Source organism: Equus przewalskii, chromosome 5 (assembly GCF_037783145.1).
Source record: "Equus przewalskii isolate Varuska chromosome 5, EquPr2, whole genome shotgun sequence".
Classification (NCBI taxonomy): domain Eukaryota; kingdom Metazoa; phylum Chordata; class Mammalia; order Perissodactyla; family Equidae; genus Equus; species Equus przewalskii.
In genome coordinates, this window is record NC_091835.1 from 52,217,987 (window position 1) to 52,238,997 (window position 21,011).

The window sequence follows — 21,011 nt, forward strand, 5'->3', positions numbered from 1 at the left end:
CTACACAATTTAGCCAACGTGTGATTCAAAGATCATACTTAATGGTTCAAAGTGGCATAAGGTGTTATTGACAGTTTTCTGAAAATGCACAAGTCTACGCCTAAGTGTCCAAAAAATGAGGAAATAATGTGATCAGTGTGGCCTTGTGACTAGAAAATATTTATGCTGCATCGTAATGCGGGAGTTAAGGTGAATCCTTTTTATATCAAACCAAAAAGTATAGGACAAATTATTTTGTCAAGCAATGTATGTCTTCTCAGATGCTTTAGACTGGCATATGACTTTTTTTTTTTGTCTTGGAAATACTAGTCAGATTTTATTAGAGGTTTTTTTTTTTTTTACCTTTTTAACTACTTTTAAGTGTACAATTCAGTGGCGTTAAGTACATTCACAATATTGTGTAACCATCATAATTCTCTATAACTAGAACCTTTGCATCATCCTGAACAGAGATTATGTACCAATTAGACAACTTCCGATTCCCCTTACCCCTAGCCCCTGGTAAACTCTATTATTCTTTCCATTTCTATGAATTTGTCTACTCTAGGTACTTCAAATAATTGACATCATAGAATAATTGTCCCTTTGTATCTGGCTTATTTCACTTAGCATAATGTTTTCAAGGTTAATCCACATTGTAGCATATGTTAGGATTTGGTTTTATGGATAAACAATATTCTATTATATATACTACATTTTTAAATATTACATTTTTAAAATCCATTCATCTGTTGATGGACACTTGGGTTCTTTCCACCTTTTGGCTAATTTGTGTATAATGCTGCTATGAACACTGGTATACAAGTATATGTTTGAGTCCCTTGGCACATGACTTTTTAAAAATAGAGCATTTTTAGGGACCAGCCCCATGGCCCAGTGGTTAAGATCGCGTGCTCCTCTTTGGCAGCCCAGGGTTTCGCTGGTTCGGATCCTGGGCGTGGACATGGCACCACTCATCAGGCCGTGTTGAGGTGGCGTCCCACATGCCAGAACTTGAAGGACCCACATCTAAAGTATACAGCCCAGAAGGGGGGATTTGGGGAGAGAAAGCAATTTAAAAAAAGGAAGATTGGCAACAGTTGTTAGCTCAGGTGCCAATCTTTAGAAAAACATAGAACATTTTAGCTCTTGGTGTTTAGATCTAATAAAACAAAACTCACAGGTCACCATTGATGGATTTTTAGGTTATTTTACTTTATTTTTAAAAATATTTTTACATATTTTATTTATATATATAAAAATATATTTTATATATATTTAAAAATAGCATATTTCATTATTTCTTCAACTTCTATACTCTTGATAGGTATAGAATAAGATAGCTAATGAATAAGAAGTCAGAATGGTTAAAAAAAGGTAGCTCTATCAGGTTATTTAATTGAAAAATTCTTGGCCCTTTGGCACTCTCTATCCATGAGATTTTGTGCCTAGTATCACAAGCTGGAAGGTGAGACTATTTTGGCTGAATTTGAGCTAAGTGTAGTCAAGTTTAAAAGCTCCTAACTAGGTACTCCATGCAAACTTCACTTATTACTTCCAGTCATTAGGAAGCTAAATTAATCCATGCTATATGGAGACAGATTCCAAGTGTAGAGAATCAGACCATAAGATTGAGAATCCCTGAAACAAGTGCATTTGCGGAAATGGCAGAAGTTGTTGACCTAACCCCGGGGCAGGGTACAAAAGACTCAAGTTAGTGATTGGGGAACTCCATGTACATAAAATGAAAACTGTGATGGTTTTGCTTTTGACCAATGTTTTTCTTGTTTACAGCCTAGAAAACAAATGTTTGAACTTGTCCACAAACTCTATCTCCTTCTTTAAGAAGTCGTTACAGTAAAGTCCTGAGGAATTATCTTTTCTAAAAGAATCCATTTTCTTGCTTGCTGCCGGCTTCCTCTCCTGTGTAATGAAGGCTGGCTGGACAGGTCAGGCGTTCTTGTGTTATCTAGGCTTGGATATTATTGTTCTGAACAAAAAAAATAAAATGGCAATGCATGGTGAAATATCATACAGACTATAAATATGTTTCAATTGTTATAGCAATATAAAGTAGGGATGTTCAGAGTCTTTCCTTCACACTGATCTCAAATTATGACCTGGAAATAGCAGATCTTGATCATACTCATGGACACAGGACAATAACAGGAAGGAGGAAATTATTTCTGTGATATCTCAACTTTTGCCAAGGTGAAATGATTATTCTTTTTTTCTCCTTCTAACTCAACTCTGTAAGATATGCACTGGTTTAGGTTGCAGTGTTAATGGTGGCGTATGATCTGCAGGGCTCTTTGACTCCTAAGCAGCTTGGCTATTAGCTGGTCATGGATGCTGCTTACTTCTCGCCTTGAATATGAAGATCAACATGGTTCTGAGGCAACCAGTTTAATGACCCATTTCTAAACGTTCACACCTTTCATTTCCTTCTCGGTGGTACTTGAGTAATACCTAATTATCTTTTCCATTAAATATCTAAGATGTGCCCTAGATTTAAAATATAAAGGTAACACAGATAAAAATGTAATAAGAAAAAAAGGAAGGATTCATTTCTCTATGTTCAATTGGCTTGAGTCTTCTCTAGAAGTCTTAGCAGGAGGCCTCACAGTCTGAGATGTTTTTATTCTATTCCTTCTCTATGGAAGTGGAGCTGGACACATCTGCACAGATGTTTAGTTTCCTTTAAACTATGGACTGCCTCTGAGCTACCATGGTGGGGAGTCTTGATTGCGGGTCTTTTTACTCCTGCCATATGACCTAACTGTGACGCGGTAAGGAGAGGCTACGAAGACACAGAACAGGGTAGCTGGCAAACTTTGAAGGAAGGAGATTGTGGGAAACAAATATTCATGAAATTTCAATTGACTGAAAAATTTTGGAAACAGATCACTTTGAGGGCTGAGAAGAGAAAGATTAGAATGTAGATAGTATAAACAACAAAGTGTAGATAGAAATGTATAGATAGTATAGTTAGAAAACACTGATACCAAAAAATTTAAGCCTTAGACTTTCAAAACTCTTTGAGCAAGGTTTCATGTTAAACATTATTACATATCAGTCCTACTTTCTGGGCTGTTAAATACTGGCTCCTCACTCACAAAAATTGGCCCCAGGAGGAGAAATTGTCATGGAAAGTTCTTGTCAGGGTCCCAAGAAAGGGTCCTTGGAGGGCTAGAAGGGCACCCTATGTTTGGATTGTCCAGTTGGGACCATTCAGAAGAGTAAGAAATGTATGGACATAACTGAGTTCATGAAAGGACTCTGTCACCAGTACTTTATTAGGAGTACCCAATACCATACACAGGAGTGTCTCCTGGGTATGAGAACTTTTACCAATTATGAATTTAATATCCCATGTTTGAAAATTTGTGTTTTCTTCCCTGGTCCTAAGCAATTGCACACTCTTGAGGACAGCGCTGGTGATATGCAACAAGTCCCAATGCTGCCCCTGTTCCTTCTTTCCTCTTTATTTCTATCTTAGATTCCTCAGTGTCTCCTAGCATGTCTGAGAGCTCACATGGCAGATGACAGACATAAAGGGAAATTACCTGGCCTTTCCAGAGTTCTTTACTCTAACTTGTGCAAAGTTCTGTCTCTGTGGCATTTGGTGGCATCACCCACATATGCTGCCCGCTAGTCACACAGCAGAACTCCCACACATTCCTTGCAAAGTACTGAGTATTTGAGACCTATGACTCCAAGGACAACTGCATGGTTTTGATCAGTTGTAGCACAGAAATGTGATTAGCAGTCAAAGACACCTGAGATCAGTTCTGATTTGCTGTTTGTATAAATAATTGGCACTCTTAAATTAGCAATTTTGGAAATAGGTCCTGAATCTTTTTTGCTGGATGGAGCAGTCCTAAGATCTCATGGTAGCCAACCCCTTTTTTTTTGTGGATGAAAATGTCTTTTACTAGTCCTATTTCTAAGTGTGGTGTTTTTCCTTTCAGACAAGTTGGGAAAGGGACAATAAGACAAAGACAGTCTTAATGTTTGATTTGCAGAGTGGTGTGGAAGAGCATTGACATTAGGCTAGGATTCTAGTCTTAACTCTGCCACTTCCTGTCTAAGTGACTTTAGGTACATCGTTGAATCTCTCTGAGCTAAAGTTTCTTCAACCATAAAATGGAGATAATATCAGCCTTGCTGATATCATAGGTTCAAACAAGATGACGTAAAAACCGTGAAATGCTATACAAGTGTATAACATTACAAATTGCCAAGGAATAGTCATGAATACCAATGAGAACCAAATGATAGCTTCATCTCTGAACAATTTTCCATGAACACACACACCAGATGCAGGAACTGACTGTAATATAGAAGTCATTCACTGACAGGTGAAGTAAAATTTTGCTCCCAGTAAAGGCGTGAGAAATATTCTGAGGGCGCATTGATGGTCAATCCTAAGGACACCAGCAAATGGGGGTGGAGGCTCTGAGAGGATGGAAGTAAGGCATCTCAAGAGGCCAGAAACTTTTCAAAACAGGGTGAGAAAAAAACATCCAACCTACCAGGGAATCTCCCACAGAGAGGATCCATGAACAAATTTGTGACCGTGGTAGTTAAGCAAAATAATAACTGAAGAATAACAACAAAGGCTAAAAACCTTTGCCAAAATTATGTTATTCAATATCCGATGAGAGGATTCAGAACATTTTTTTCCAACCAAAACCAACAAAAAATCCTTGTTTTTGTATATAATAAAATATCCCCTTTCCAATTTATATGCAGATGCTGTATTCAGTATAATTCCCTTCTGACTACAGAAAGTGGAGGGTAATTGAATTGTAGAAATGCTAGTTGCTAATGTCTGTGGCAGATTTTGGATCCCATTCTTTGCATTTCAACTCCACCCTGCTCAGGGCTATACCAACTGGAGGAAATGGATCCCAGTGAAGATGTTATCTCTAAATCCTCTGGGAGCATGAATTGTATCAGTGGGGGCAAAGGCTGGATTCTCCAGCTCGTTGCAGTTCAAAGACCTTGGGTTTAGTTTTGACTCTTTGGTTGATTACTAGATGAATTTTGGTAACTTGTCTCTACAGACTACGTTTTCTTTGGCTTTAAAATGATGTGGTTGGAATAAATCCCTTTATAGTCCCAATGACTGAGAAGCTTTCTTCTCAGAAGAATAGCGAGGTTGTGGCCATCACATTTTTTGAAAATTGGAAGCTCAAAAATTACAATGGAGAGAGTGGACTTGTAAAAGAGTCGACGACCTTCAGAAAAATAGATGACGATGATTAGGGAAAATCTAGGAAGAGACAAGCTGAAAGAAATTGGACAGCTGAGCAAGCTGAGAAAAACTCAGATTGGTACATAAATGTGGCTAGCTGGGGGGATAGTAAAATTAAGTCATTTCTGTCAGCAGAGTCTAGAATACTAACAAGTCAGGGATCAGGTGGCTGTAGATTTATTCTTAAACTAAGGAATGAACCTAAAGTCTAGTCAGAAAAAAGAGCAAGCAAACATATAATAGATGGTTCATGGACTAGGGCAGCAAAGGATGTCAGCTAGAGAAGGATACTGACCAAAAGGAATCCTTGACCAAAAAAAATCACCTTATCATCAGGTCTTTGGGGAAGAGTTCAAACATGGCCACTTGCAAAACAGAAAACCGTCGACATCTTCCTCAATTACTTTGATGTTGATATCATCGAGAAAGAGATGAGGTAATGGAGAAAGTGATTGGTTAAATGATACAAGGTCATTTATCAACTGAATAGCAGAGACCAGGGTTCCTAACCTTCTCTTTCATCGCCATTTAAAAGATGCGTAACTACAGAGCTTCTGCAGTCTCTTTAACCAGAATAACTCCTGTTATACTATTCCTTGTAGGAATTAAATCTGTTCCTTATAGGAATTATATTAGTAGCATTGCAGAATTGTTTTTTGAGTATTTGAAATTACTCTGGATTTCAATTGCTCTTACTTATCCATCAACAAGGATAGGATGAGGATATAGGGCAAAGAGTAAAGATGTGGTATTTCCTTGTTTCCCATTCTTAGAAAGTTTATCATGCAACAGAGAAGACAAAAACTCATAGCTCCAAAAGCAACATTAATATTTAACAGAAAATTAATGACTACAGGATATGTGAGAACAATCCATGTTCTGATAGCTCTTAAAGATATATCTGCAAATTATTTTAGTCTTATTATTTTTCTGCAGAGAAGGTAAATTTGCGATTCTGTTACTTACCTTCAAAGATTGAGTTGATTGCCTATTGCTTTTGTAACCGAGATGTCTTGTTTTTCTTGGTCCCTGCAAACCCCCCAAAAAAGGAGGGTTGGGGAGATGGGCAGAAATTCAGTCCAATATTCCAAGCATCGATTTTTCATATTAAAACAAATTCTGAAATAAACTTAACAACAAAAGGATTTTCTTTTATTTGAAGAAGAAATCTAAGGTTTAAGGACAGTATTTAATGGTAACTTGAACCAACTGACTTAAAAACCACCTGAAAAGTGTAATTTGATTATTAAGTCCAAGTTTTCAATGAATCATTTTAAAAGGAAGCATATATTTCAAGACATAATTAATCAAGACTTTGAGCGAGGAAATATCCATCTGGAAGATATATATTTAAAAACTGAGGTTGCAGAGGAATTTTACCAGCCTGTAAAATTCCTCAAATGCTTTCTGCTTTCCACACTTTCAGCTGCCCTAATGATGAAGTAGCTGGTGGAGGGAGGTACAGGAATCAGGCTGCATTGGGAGGGATGGACGAGATGTGTGGACAGAAGCAGATGCTCCCTAGCTGCCATTTTAGCCAACTCCACCCTGGTGATGAATGAGGTGACAGGCATGGTGGCCTCCCTCACTTCCATACACTTGAGCAAGGATTGAAAGTCACTTTGTTTAAATATAATTTCTAAATAGGAAACTAGTGTTTTCAAATTGAAATAGGGATGAATTGAGTGATCCCAAATACAGGTTACTTCTAGCCCAGGGATGAGATGTTATTTTGTCACTGTAAAATAAAAGATCAGAAATCAAAATTATGTTTTAGGCACAGATAACAAGGAGCTCTTCTGGAAAAAACAGCTACAGGAAAAGCTCCTCCATCATACCTAACCCTTTCTTTTTCTCTGCAAGCTCAGAAGAAGAATTATCAAGTTAAATTGCCAGCATTTGATTACAAAGAAACACTATCTAGGGGCTGGATGTGAAAATGTGATCTGCAATGAAGATTAACAAAAATGCAGGGTGTTTCTGGTTAACACAATGATTCTCTTAGCCACTAATAGGTTTCTGAATCCAGTGAATCACACATCACAGTGTAAACTTTCTGAATAGTAAGTTATGAACCTGGAATATAAATAGGCTTTTAAGATAGTTTCCTTACCATAGGCAGTGGTTTAGATATAAGAAGAATCTAGCTCATCACTTCTCATCTTCTGGAGCAATTTGTTGGCATGAAAGAGACCGTGTAAATATTTTATGTATGTTCTTCCAGACTGACTAATCTGAGGATGAAGGTTTTGAATTGCACCCTGAAAGCTTGTTTTTCAGCAAAGTACAGTATTTTAGTAAACGGGACATTACTAAACTTACTGTATTTACTAAATGAGGAAATCATTTATAAAAAATTCCCATCTATAATTTCTTGAAATTTAATGACAAGATTATTATTATTAGTTTTTTTTAAATTGCGGTAACATTGGTTTATAACATTATATAAATTTCAGGTGTACATTGTTATATATTTTGATTTCTGTGTAGATTACATCATGTTCACTACCCAAAGACTAATTACAATCCATCACCACACACATGTGCCTAATGTTATCTATGTTCTAGTTTCATTTATTTTCTGAAAGATTGGCTTTTGTAGTGTAGCTTTGCAACCCCCAGAAACGAAGGGACGTTATTATTATTATTACTATAATAACATATGGAAGACAGTAGCAGCTATAGAATCCACAATTAAAATGAATCCCCCTTTGAGTGCAACATGGATCACAGATGATAGGCAAAGTGTATTAGACAGTGTGCAAATAAAGTGCATTAAATAGCGTACACACCTGCACTGTTAGCTTAAAACAATGTCTGCAGGATACTATCTTCAAACTAGTTTCTGCTATTGAACTTGAGTTGCAGAAGAAGAATGACAAAATTGTCCACAATCTGTAAGCTAATCACAGCAAGAGGAAAGCACATTCTCTCCAGGTCTGTGAACAACAGTGGCAACACAAGGCAAACGCATCTGCTTTGCTAACCGTCTTTAGCCTTCCCAAGAGCTACTCTTTAGGCTGTGGTTGGTGCCTTGCCTCTCTGCTTTAACAGCTCCAAGTGCATGCTACATTCTATCAAAAATGTCTTTCTTGTTGATTTTATTTTTTCAAATTTTTATTGTGAAAAGTTTCAAACATATAGAAAATATGAAAGAATAATACAACCAAATCTGTATACCTATCACCCAGATTCAAGAATTAGTATTTTGCCATATTTGTGTTATCTATCTATGCCTATATCACCAAACCATTAGAAATTAAGTAAAGATTTCTATACGAATCTATAACCACAGCACAATAATGAATAAGAAAAGAACAATGGCTCCTCAATATCTAATATTCATTCTATATTCAAATTTATGGAATTGTCTTTAAAATGCCCTTTCTAGCTGAGATTTTTGTTTTCTTTTTAACCAGTAGCCTGTTAAGTGAAGCTAAATGGTAATGATCCTGTGTGGGCCATCTGGTTCAAACACAACTTAACAAAAGCTTGAACAAGATTATTTCTCTCTCAACAGTCTGGAGATGTGCCAATACAAGGCGTTTAGGATGGCTTTCCCATCCTCAACGTTTGGCTTCATCTCGGAGTTGAAAGATGCCAGCTCCAGCCCTGTTATGGCTGGAAGGAGACACAAGGTAGCGCACGCTCCAAGGGCATGATCCAGGTGTTGGATACACAATTTCTGTGCATGTTCTATTACTGCATGTAGACACGTGGTCCCATCTAGCTGCAGCAGAGACTGAGAAAAATAGGCTTCATTCTTGGTGGCCATGTATCTAGATTTCCCTGGACCTAAGGGAACAATAGTTTTGGGGGCCAGTAATTAACCATCTCTGCCATGAGATGCTCCTGGAAATGATTGAGCTACAATGAACTATATTAAAATTAATTCCCGATAAATTACAATATAATGATAGGCTTAGACTTATTTCAGATAATACTATTTTTCTCCCACACTGTAAACCTCATATTATTAATACTTGTTGTTAGTTCATCAATTTATTTTTTTAGGTTTTCTTTCTCCTTCTTTGTCAAGGTATAAGCTATTAGTGCTAATTACTCTAACTGTGCTTTCTTCCCTTCCTAGTTTTCCTATTTTTTGTCATCGAGTTCCTAAAAATAAACTTTTATGTAAGTATAACATACACACATAAAAGTTCGTAAGTCATAATTGCACAACGTGGTGAAAACAGTGATTCATATAAACACCGTTCAGATTAAGAAACGGAACATTGTTAGTATTCTAGAAAGAGTTTTTGTGTAACTTCCAAGTACTACTCCATTCCTTCTCCCCAAGATAACTACTGTTGTGACCTTTAACACCATGGTTTTGTTTTGTATGTTTTTGAATTTTATATAAATGGAATCATACAATATGCATTCCTTTTTGTCTGGCATCCTTTGCTCAATATTATGCTTATGAGATTCATTGACGTAATTGAATGTTGCAGTAGTTCATTCATTTTCCTTGCCTATGGGATTGTACTAACATATCATAATTTATTTATCCATTATGTTGTTGATGAACAATTGGATTGCTTCTAATTTTTGGCTATTACAAATACAGTTGCTATGATCGTTATCGTATTTGTCTTTTGGTGCACATATGTATTTATTAGCCATACGTGTATATATATAATTCCTGAAAATGAAATTGCTGGATTATGGGATAATGGGGTATTTGTATATTCATTTTTCTTGCCTTATTGCACTCAGACTTCTAGTACAATGCTATGCTGGGTAGAAGTCATCATAAAGAGAATTCTTGTCTTGAGCTGGATCTCAAGGGAAAACTTCTATTACTTCACCATTAAGCATGATAGTTTGCTTTAGGATTTTTGTAGATACCATTTGTAAGATTAAGGAAATTCTAACCCTAATTTCCTAAGGTTCCCTATTTATGTGTGGGTATTGAATTTTATCAAATGCTTTTTCTGCATCTATTAAGATGGTTATATAATTTTCCTCTTTATTCTGTCAAGATGATAAGTTTAACTGATTAATTTTCAAAGCTTGAACTATCTTTGCATTCCTGAAATAAACCCACTTTGTTTGTGATATATTATCCCCAAATAACCCATGTATCAAAGAAGACCACATTGAAAATTAGCATATATTTTTACAGGATGATAATGGAAGTAAGACATTATGTCATGTCATGAGCATGACATTCATATACTATTCTTTTAGTGTCTATCTTAGATTCCAACATACATTCTTGATTTACTAGAGTCTAATATAAATTGTTACTTTTAGAACATGTTGGACAAATCTTGGAATTTAGAGTACTTTAACTCCCTTTACTCCTCCACAACTTTTGTGCTATTGCTGTTGTTATGGATTAAATTGTGTCACCCTGAAATATTTGTTGAAGTCCTAGCTCCTTGAACTTGTGAATATGACCTTATTTGGAAATTTAGTCTTTGCAGATGTAATCAAGTTAAGATGAGGTCATACTAGACTAGAGTGGGCCCTAATTCAATGACAGGTGTCCTTATAAGAAGAGAGAAATATGGACACAGATAACAGGAGAGAAGGCCATGTGAAGATGGGGGCAGAGATTAAAGTGATGCATCTACAAGCCAATGAACACCCAGGAATGCAGGCAACCACTAGAAGCTGGGAAGAGGCAAGGAAGGGTAATCCACTAGAAACTTGAAAGAGAGTGTGGCCCTGCTGACACCTTGATCTCAGATTTCTAGTCTCCACAACTGTGAGAGAATACATTTCTGTTGTTTTAAGCCTCTAAGTTTATGGTACTTTGTTACAGTAGCTCTGGGAAACTAACACAATTGTCCTCTATTTAAATTCTATATAAATTTACAACTGTACAAGACAATATTAGTATTGTTTTATATCATGAATATTCATTTATGTTTATCCATGTTTTGAGTGCATTTTTCTTCACTTCTTCCTACAACTCTGTGCATCCTCCTAGGATGATTTTCTTTCTACTTGAAGTATTTCCTTATTGTGGGTTTGCTGTTGATGAATTCTCTCCGTTTTTGTTTGCCTGAAAATATCTCTACTTCACTTTCACTTTTTGAAGTGTATTTTTGCTTGGTATAGAACTCTAAGATGGTAGTTCTGTTAGCACATTAGCATACTGAAGATATCATTTCATTGTCTTCCGATTTCCATTATTTGGCTTTCTGAACTTTTATTATAATGTACATAGTTGTGGTTTCCTTTGAATTTGAATTGCTTGGGATTTATTCTTCTTGATTCTGTGGCTTGATGTCTTTCATCAATTTTTGAGAATTTTTATTATTATTTCTTTAAATGTTACTTCTGCCCCAGTCTTTCTCTCCTGTCCGTTTGGGACTCAAATACAGCTCTACAAGACCTACTTGCCCCGGTCTGTTTTTCTAACCTGCTTTGTTCTTTTTTTCCTTTTTTTCCCATCTCCTACTCTTTCCTTCCTTCCTTCTTTCCTCCTAGGTTTTGATGTATTTTTCATTTCACTTCATTTTCAACATTGCTTCCAAAATTCTCTTTAAGACACAGATCTAACTCTATAAGAAGCCTGCTTAAAAACCTTCAGTGTTTCCTTTTCTGTCTGTCCTTTGTCAAACACTAAACAACTATTATGTGTCTTGCATTGTGCTTAGTGCCACTTGTGTAAATTAAAAACACACCAATTATACTATTTATTCTTTATGGATCCATATATGTGTAATTAAAATATAAAAATGAGAACCAGAGTGACTTATTCCAATTTCATATCAGAACTGGAGAGAAGATCAAAGGAAATTTTGAATTTATGGGGCTTTTCTTTGTAATGTGAAGCAATATGACAAAATGTTAACATGCATTAATCTTGAATGATTAGTATGTGGGTGCTTTTAACATTATCTTCGAAACTTTCTGTATTTTATTTTATTTTTTTTTGAGGAAGATTAGCCCTGAGCTAACATCAGCTGCTAATCCTCCTCTTTTTTGCTGAGGAAGACTGGCCCTGAGCTAACATCCATGCCCATCTTCCTCTATATGTGGGACTCCAGCCACAGCATGGCTTGACAAGCAGTGCATAGGTCTGCACCTGGGACCTGAAGTGGCGAGCCCTGGGCTGATGAAGGGGAACGTGCGAACGTAACCGCTGCGCTGCTGGCCGGCCCCTATACTTTCTGTATTTTAACGTGTTTTAAAAAACAAAATGTGCTTGGTATAAATGTGATGTGTAGATGTCTCTTTAAAATCACCTTAATTGTTAGTCTCTAGGCTCGTCTATAACATATTTGGGAGGCATAGTTAAAAACAAGACAACTAGGGGCTGGCCCCGTGGCCGAGTGGTTAAGTTCGCGCGCTCCGCTGCAGGCGGCCCAGTGTTTCGTTGGTTCGAATCCTGGGCACGGACATGACACTGCTCATCAGACCACGCTGAGGCAGCGTCCCACATGCCACAACTAGAAGGACCCACAACGAAGAATATACAGCTATGTACCAGGGGGCTTTGGGGAGAAAAAAGGAAAAAAAATTAAAAAATCTTAAAAAAAAAAAAAAAAGACAACTATTCCCAGATCAAAGAGTCGTATGCCACTAAGATTCTTTCTTCTGTAACTCAGCAGACTAGCTTGTTTATTAGTGTAGGGGGAAAGGAGCAGGATTGAAGAAACTATGAGTAAAATTGATGAATTTTTGGTTTATCTCTTTTTCTTTGTGAATTATTGAGTGTTCTAATGATAGCAAATAATCCAATGGGAAGCAAATTAAAAAGAAATTGGATCATTAGCTAGGTAACTTTCCCTTGAAGAATCATGTTACATATTCTTTCAAGGAAATGAACTGGCGATTCAGAGATTGGTGTTATCCAGTCAGTCATCCGCCAATCATTCATAACATCTGTCTCTCTGCGGCCGTCTTTTGTGATTGAAATCAAAGAAAAGCTCTCACAATTCTGATGTATGTGCGTTCACATTGAAAATTCAATGAATAGAAAATTAAAAAGATACATAAGGATGAGCAGAGGCCCTAAAGGCATCAAAGCAACTATCTTTTTCAATTACCATTACAAAATATACATATAGTGAAATGTTTTGTGTTGAATAGCAAAAATTTTTGAATAAGTAAGGTGAATTGTCATTACTCTAGAAAGGTATATCAAGAAAATTCAAAGTCAAATTTCTTTGGAAACAAGTTGTTCAGAATGAGTAAAATAGTGAAGGCTACCACTAATTGGAGAAAAACATAAATTAATGTACATCTTGAGAGTCTCAAATCTAAGTCATAAAGTACTAAGGGTATGTGTGTGTGTGTATATATATATATATAAAGAATACATTAATATAATATATATTATATAATAAAATTATATATAATTTTTATATTTATTTTGTATATAAAACATTTCTGAAAGAACTCTAAATTTCAGACCCAAATCTCTTACTTTACAGGTGAGGACTCTCAGGCACAAAGATATGGGGTACTCAATTTCATGAAATGGAATATATTTAGGAATTTACAAAATTTCAAACATTCTACTTCTAAAAGATATTATTTTGAGGGTACTATTTCCCACTGATGTGTTAGCATACGAACACAGTTGTTTTCATACTGTTGTGTACAGAATCCTGTGGTTCCAGAGAAGTGCCTAAAGATCACAGGGAAGGAGGGAAGAAAAAGAAGGGGGTAATGGGGAGTGGGGATGGCTACCTTCTCTTCATCTTGGACAGGTTTGCTTTCATCCATTTAATATATTGAGATTCTGCCCAAGATTTCATTTATAAAGGCATCTCTCTGCTAAATAAAAGTTTGCAAATCATTATAACTTCGCCAGGATATAACTGTTATATGAAACAGACTTTCTCCACAGCTTAGGATCTGGCATTGTGGTCTTCTAATCAGTTCTTAAACATTTGGGGGCATCTGATGAACCTCATGGACTCTCTTCCCAGAAAACATCATAGAGGCATACATTTTTGCCCCAAATTTTGCGTATATATGGACTTCCTGAAATCCATTCATAGATGTTGGGTTAATAACACCACCTCTAAAAGCTTTGTTTAGAGGACTTAAATAAGAAACTTCTGGTTGAAAAAGAATAAGAATTTGGGATTAACATTTGAATGTCTGGAAAAGATGGATTTTTTTTAGCACAGCATAACTTGTAGGGCCAATTTTTCCTGCCTAGTGAAAAAACAAAATGTACTTTTGACCAAACTTCAAGAATCCAACATTCTTTTGTGGTCCACAGTGTTCTTTTGATTCATTGATTCATTCAACACATATTTATCAAGACCAATAAAAGACACTGTGCAGAGCAAACGTAAGTGAATGACTTATAATACTTGCTTTGGGAGCCATCTATCCTTGAGGATATGAATAGTTTTTAGTACGTAGCAAATTTTACCGTCTAACACCTTTTCACCAGTCCTCAACACACATCCACACATGCACCTTACTTTCCACTGGAATGAGTATCTCTTTGACTTACCTGTGCTGGATTAGGCCTGGCTGACTGAGGCCTGGGCTGTCTATCTAAGCTGCTTCCAGCCATGCTGGTAATGTGAGGTTCAATAAGAGAACAGTAGGGGTGTGCAGGGACATCGGGACTGTGGCACCAAGGGCTGCGATTGGGGAAAAGGGTTGGTGGGATTTCCTTTTCTCTGTAAAAGAAAAATTAAGCTCAAATTGAACCCATAAGGCATTTTATGCAGTGGCATCAGTAAGGGAGGCTCAATTAAACTGAAAGCATGTTTCAAGACCAGAGAACGTGGCTTTTCTAGACCTCGTGGGCAGTGCTTTTATCACAACATCTGAAGCATTTGCCTACACATGAATGACATAAATTCTGCACCTTCAGCCACAACCAGCAATTGATCCAAGATGAAATCCCTAGATGCCGCACTTCTCCCTTCAGCTAAGCACTGCGAAAGACACAGTGATAACTTCGTCTCTTCATGTCTCCACGGCCTTGCCTCTAACAGCAGTGCCATTGAGATGTGAAATGACAAAAGGGGTCCCAATATCACCCAGCAGAAATCACCAACATTTATTGTCCCATGAGTATATCTCTGCTTATGAGTATATTACAGATTTTATGGTCCTCTTCCAAATAGGATTTTTTGGGTTATTATTAATTTCTCTATTCATCACATATCTACTTGTCATGCAGTCATTTCTATCTACTCAGTTACTAATTGCGGGAAAGTTTCAACTACCAAAAGACAAAGCAATCAACTTTTACCTCTTAAGAAAAGCTTGTACTGGTTCCATATGACATTTTGAGATGTCTTTCTTAGATTGATCTTGTTTTTCTTCAGTTGTACTTGGAACTTCTGGCCAGTGGAACAAATGCCTTCGAGATGCTGGACTTACTATTGAGCATCTGTCAAATTCAATGTCGGTCTCTAATTTCTCCCACGCTTGCTTCCAGTGAATAGGAGTGTACCAGGCAACAGCCTAACAAAGACGATTCATTAATTTCAAATAGTATTGGAGTTAGATAGATTTTTTAAATGTCATAGGTTTATTGCAAAGAAAACTTCAAAGTCAAACTCCAAACTTCAAAGTCACATCTACTGTGTATGGATTAGTGAAACACACAATGAGGATGTAGTTAGACAACCTGGTCTTAGTTTCCAAGGGGGGTTAGTCACTTACTGGCTTGGATTGTCCTCATATGGAAAATGGGAAGGGTGGGAGTGGGGAATTGCTGTACGAGGGTGTTGTGAGATTCAGTTAAGTTACGGAATTTCATAACTATAAGGAGCTGCACAAAAAGTAGGGTAATATGAATAAGTTCAAATTTTAAATATTTAACACACTATATGTATATGTATATCTCATTTGAGATGGGGAAATGGGCCATAGAACTAGCGACATGGAGAGGAAACCACGTTCTCCAGGCTAGAATCCTAGATGGGACTCTTAAGGAGAACACTGAAACTAGGGTTTGTTTTGGTTTCTTGAATATGTGGCATGTACACAACATATATATGCAAAAATTATTCAGGAAAATCATGCTTAGGGACTAACAATTATGTCTTTGTTCAACATGAGGAAATTAAGCACCAAAGTGTGGCCTAACGTTCCACTTGTTTTTGTGATCTGTTTTTAGTTTATAAAATTAGAGGTTTGGGGTTTGTGCTGTAATCATTGGAAAACCCTCTGCTTGGCAAGACAGATTACATAGACAGAAAGGCAACTCAAGGCAAGTTCAGCTGGGCTAGACCCACGGCAGAAGAAAGATGAAATCTTAAAAAATAAAGATGAAATCTTAAAAAATAAAGTTCAGTTTCATGGATCACAGTAGGAAAACCCCACTTTTGCTTCAGATCATAAGTTAGGGATTCTCCTCTTTTAGCAGCTCAGATATAGACATTTGTTTTGAAAACATGTTCATGATCTTTTTATTACAATCTCCCTCGATTAGATTGTAACCCTTTCCTAGACAAGAGCAATATTTTATCTCTCCCTGTATTATAGGGCCTTAAAAATATTTGATGACAATGACAATGATAATGTGACAAAACAAAATGATATGGTTTTAATTTTACCTCTGGAATGTTGGCCACATGAACCTTGTCTTTAGTAAAACAGACAATAGAAAAATTCTTGGAGTTAGAATATCTGGTTTCATTTTATTTCTGCCATTTTACTAGTCATGTGACTTAGAGCAAGCCATTTAACTTCCCAAGCTCCATTTTCCTTTTTCTTTTTTAAGATTGGCACCTGAGCTAACATCTGTTGCCAATCTTCTTTTTTTTCCCCCCTTCTTCTTCTCCCCAAAGCCCCCCAGTACATAGTTGTATATTCTAGTTGCAGGTCCTTCTGGTTGTGCTGTGTCGGACGCCACCTCAGCATGGTCTGATGAGTCATGCTAGGTCTGTGCCCAAGATCTGAACTGGTGACACGCTGGGCTGCCAAAGCAGAGGGTGCTAACTTAACCACTTGGCCATGGGGCTGGCCCTGCCATTTTCTTCCTTTGTAAAATATGCTTAAACAATACTGACTCAAATGAGATAATGTACGTATAAATAGCCCTTCAATGAGCTCCCACAGCATAGAAGAGGTCTGTTCTGTATCTGAATCTCTAACAATGTATTGGGAAAGTACCAGGTGTTGAATAAATATAAGATGCCTATTAATTTTTTGACGTATAATATAGAGGCTACAAATCCTATAGGACAACAATGTGACTGGTGAAAAAAATGTAGTCCTATGTAAAAATATATAGACTCATAGACTCTTAGTGACTATACTGTATTTTCTCTATTACATATTAGAAAATAGAATAAATATTGCATAGTTAACTCATGGCACAGCAGGACTAAATCTGCCCTTCTCTTACACCATGAGATTTGTAGCTGTATTGAATATTAACTGTTGCCATGTTAGTGATGACTCAAAAGAGTAGTCTGTCATATTCTATGTTAGGGTTTTTTTTTTTTTTTTTGATGACCCATAATGTGACTTCTGTTTGCCACGTTTTAAAAAAAGTATTTTTCTAGTCCAGAAACAGGAGCTATTCTAATCTGTATGGTTGTCTATTATTTTAGGCAGAAGATTGCAGGCTCCGTCACTTTTTCCATGAGATATGGGTTATTTTCTGTATACAAATTGCACAAACAGAAAGCGAGTCCAGGGTCATGATGAAGCCTTGGGTCTGTGTGTATGTCAACATGTCTATGGGAATGTAGCAACCTATCTTTTCAAGGAAAATTCATCTAGCAATTGCAGATAGTGTGATCCAGTATTATTGAGGTAAGAACAGAAATGAATTTGTTAAAAAAAGAAATCAGAATTCTATGCTTGCATTATGGTTTTAGGTTGACTTAAAGTCACATTTCAGTGTATTTAATGGAAATATTTTCTATTTGAATTAAGTAATTCTGATTGTTTTTCCATGAGGTGGAAATTCCAGTAGGGTGTGACCTGAAAAAAAAGGCTTGGGCTGAGGTCTGAAAGGTGAGTAGGATTTAATAGGTAAAAAGGTGAGGAGAGAGAGTCTGTGGAGAGGCAAGAACATGTGCAAAGGCCCTGTGGCTTGAGAAAACAATCAAGTACTGGATAGTAAAACAAGTAAAGAAGCCCAGTGTGGTTAGAGATGAGAGTATGGAGAAGCATAGGAAGTGGTGAGTTAGCAGAGAGGAAAGGGGGAAGACCACTATGGTTCAGGTCAACTGGGTGAGCTCCCTCTCATCCTGCTGCAGACTCTGAACAAGTGTTTTCTCCTCTAATGCTTTTCTTGATATTCTCCTTTACAAAATTGGCATCTCTAGCCTGGCTGCTCTGCTCTGTGTACATGCTTCTATTCAAGCATTGTTGCACTGTACTGCAATTATTTATTGTTACATATCAGTTTCTATGACGAGACTCTGAGTTTCTGGAGGACAAAAATCATGCAATAGTTATGCTCTTTCCTCCAGCACCTAGCACAGTGCTTGGCAGATACTAAATATATGTACGTATTTTCCGTATGAATCAATCAGGCTCACTCACTAGCAAACAACATTATTTGTGTTTCCATCACCCAGCAGAAATGGTCTGATCCTATATGGCAAAGTAGTTCAAACCACTTAGTACAAGGAGCAGTCTAAGTACAAAGCCTAATTCAGTTGCAGGAAATGACAGTTTACTAAAATGTTCATTCTAGGAGCTTAGGGACCTGGTCTGTCTGGTTCAACACTCAGTGCTTGGAACAGAGTGCATACAAAGTAGACACCACGAACGTGTTTGCAGAGTGGATAAATGGGTGGGTAAATGTGATGAAAGATCTGAAACCAGAATGCCTTCCTTCCAATCTGGGTTTTGCTAGTGGTTTTTTTTAATGAGGCTGAGTAAATAACTTAGATTGCATAGCCTTATATTCCTCCTCAGTGAAAATTATCTGAAGTGTTATAAAATTCAATGTGAGCCCACAAAAATATCTAAGGGTAAGTGAGTGAAGGCTGCAAAATTACATCTAGTAAATATTCTCTCCATCTAGCCACAACTTCTTGTTCTCACAGAAAGACATTAAATGGCTGTTAATAAATTAGCAAGTCAATTCTAAAGGAATAGTCAATCTAAGCATCAGGTATAAGGGAGCAGGAAAGAAACTTGGGAATAGATTCCGATTGACATATTGTCTGGATTAGTGGTTTTATGACATACTAAGTTAGACTGAGAAAAAAGGCAGATAGTTAAGAAAAATCTAAAGAATGGTTCTGGCAAGGGTGCAACTTTTTTGTTGTAAAAAGAGATACCTTTAAATCGGTATGTCACTGGGTATATATTATGCTAATATTATACCGAGAAAAAAGTAGAGTGAAAATACAAAATTGTCAAATATTAGGAATGAGTTACACAACGTAATTACTAACATTTAATTTTACAGTGAGTAAAGTATAGTCACTATGAATTAGAATGAAGCTTCTTTCATTAGAATATTAGTCCCTCGAGAGCAGATATCATGTCTTACTCTATGTTATATTCCCAACACTTATTACAGCCCTTGCAATAGAGGAGAATCGCAACAACATTTGAGAAATGAGTAAATGAAAAGAAAAGGCTGTATGTAGTTCCTTTCTTTCTCATCCTGCTCTTCAGGTTAAATACCATAAATAAAATCCATCCTCGACCCTGAAATTTGAAATAACTTCTTAGAAATATGGGATATCAAAATTATTTTTGCTGAATAGTAAACCGCTCTTTGGCACTTTGGCACTGGGAAGAGGATGCTGTAGATTTGCCTGATGTGTTAGGACAGTTAGTGAGGATTCTATCCAAGCTTTTAAGGAGGGAAAAATAATTGAGTGAGCTAAGAGGAGAGGGGGGCCATAGGAGAGCTATCCATTCTTTTAAAGCCTGTTGTTAAGAGCTGGACACTGACTTCCCCATTAGGTTTGCACAGGATTGTTGTACAGTTCGGGCTTGTTTTGAACTTGTTTTGTTCCTTCCAAAGAAAATCTGCTGGTGGCTGATGCTTTGCTTCAGATGCTGCTGCCCACACCTGTAAGAAAATAGTTAATGACAATGCCACTGGAGTTCAGCATACTTTTGTAAATGTCAGAGGATTATTGTAATGTATCTTTCTGAACAGGTGGGTTTTAAAATATAGTAACTGTATAATATATAATGTCAAGCTGTGTAACACTAAACAGCTACTGTCCATGATTTAAAAGAGTACAAGAAAGAGGGGAAACCCTCCAGGGTCAACTAATTACCTGTTCTTGAAGCAAACAATCCCTTTTCTTTTCTTTTAAGGATTATGTTTGCTTAGTTTTAGGAGCTTAGGTATTTCATTTTAATAGTTAAATCATGAAGAGAAAAGGTATCATACACTAAATTGAAGAAAGCTATGGAAATTTAATTATGGTTATTAATTTAAATCCAAAGATGGACAAAGTGGCACCATTAACCATCACCAACAAAATATCACCTTTGCCACAGAGATTGCATAATGGTGAGACCACTGGTGCTGAGCTGCAGCCTGTCTGGGTAAATGAGCTCTTCCCGCACGATTCTAGGTCACAGTATTTCTACCCTACTCACCGTTACTGTGGAGTTGGCTTGCATTATGATATTTGGAAGGAATCGGTACAAACAGATTATTTGTCCATTCACATTTTGCTGGAGAATATGATCTCCAATCTCCAGTTCTTTGTCAAGGGAAGAGTTAATGAGCTTCACGAATAAACCCTTGACATTCACTTCAGCTATTTTAATGTCTCCCAGAGCACTAGAAAGTAAAACACTAGGATTATAAAGTGACTTCAGAGAAGCATGTCTTTAGCTTACTTTAAGAACGGAATAATAAATATGTTTTGGAAGTTGTTCCTAAGCT

The 21,011-nt window shown here is 36.8% G+C and overlaps 1 protein-coding gene across 26 annotated transcripts in view; it reads right to left on the reverse strand.

The window, feature by feature from the left end:
- Positions 1-326: 326 nt before the first annotated feature.
- LMNTD1 (lamin tail domain containing 1) overlaps positions 327-21,011 on the reverse strand; it is a 369,630-nt gene continuing 348,945 nt past the window's right edge. For 21 of the 26 annotated variants that reach the window (XM_070619358.1, XM_070619342.1, XM_070619347.1 and 18 more), the window contains 6 exons: positions 20,720-20,906; positions 20,058-20,177; positions 15,429-15,643; positions 14,676-14,847; positions 6,206-6,268; positions 327-1,969 (listed from right to left, as the gene is read on the reverse strand). In XM_070619358.1, the coding sequence (XP_070475459.1) occupies positions 1,949-1,969; positions 6,206-6,268; positions 14,676-14,847; positions 15,429-15,643; positions 20,058-20,177; positions 20,720-20,906 (778 nt within the window). In that variant the 3' untranslated portion in view covers positions 327-1,948. Of the gene's footprint in view, positions 1,970-6,205; positions 6,369-14,675; positions 14,848-15,428; positions 15,644-20,057; positions 20,178-20,719; positions 20,907-21,011 lie in introns of all 26 variants that reach the window. The other 5 variants (XM_070619356.1, XM_070619363.1, XM_070619364.1 and 2 more) reach the window with 2 other exon arrangements.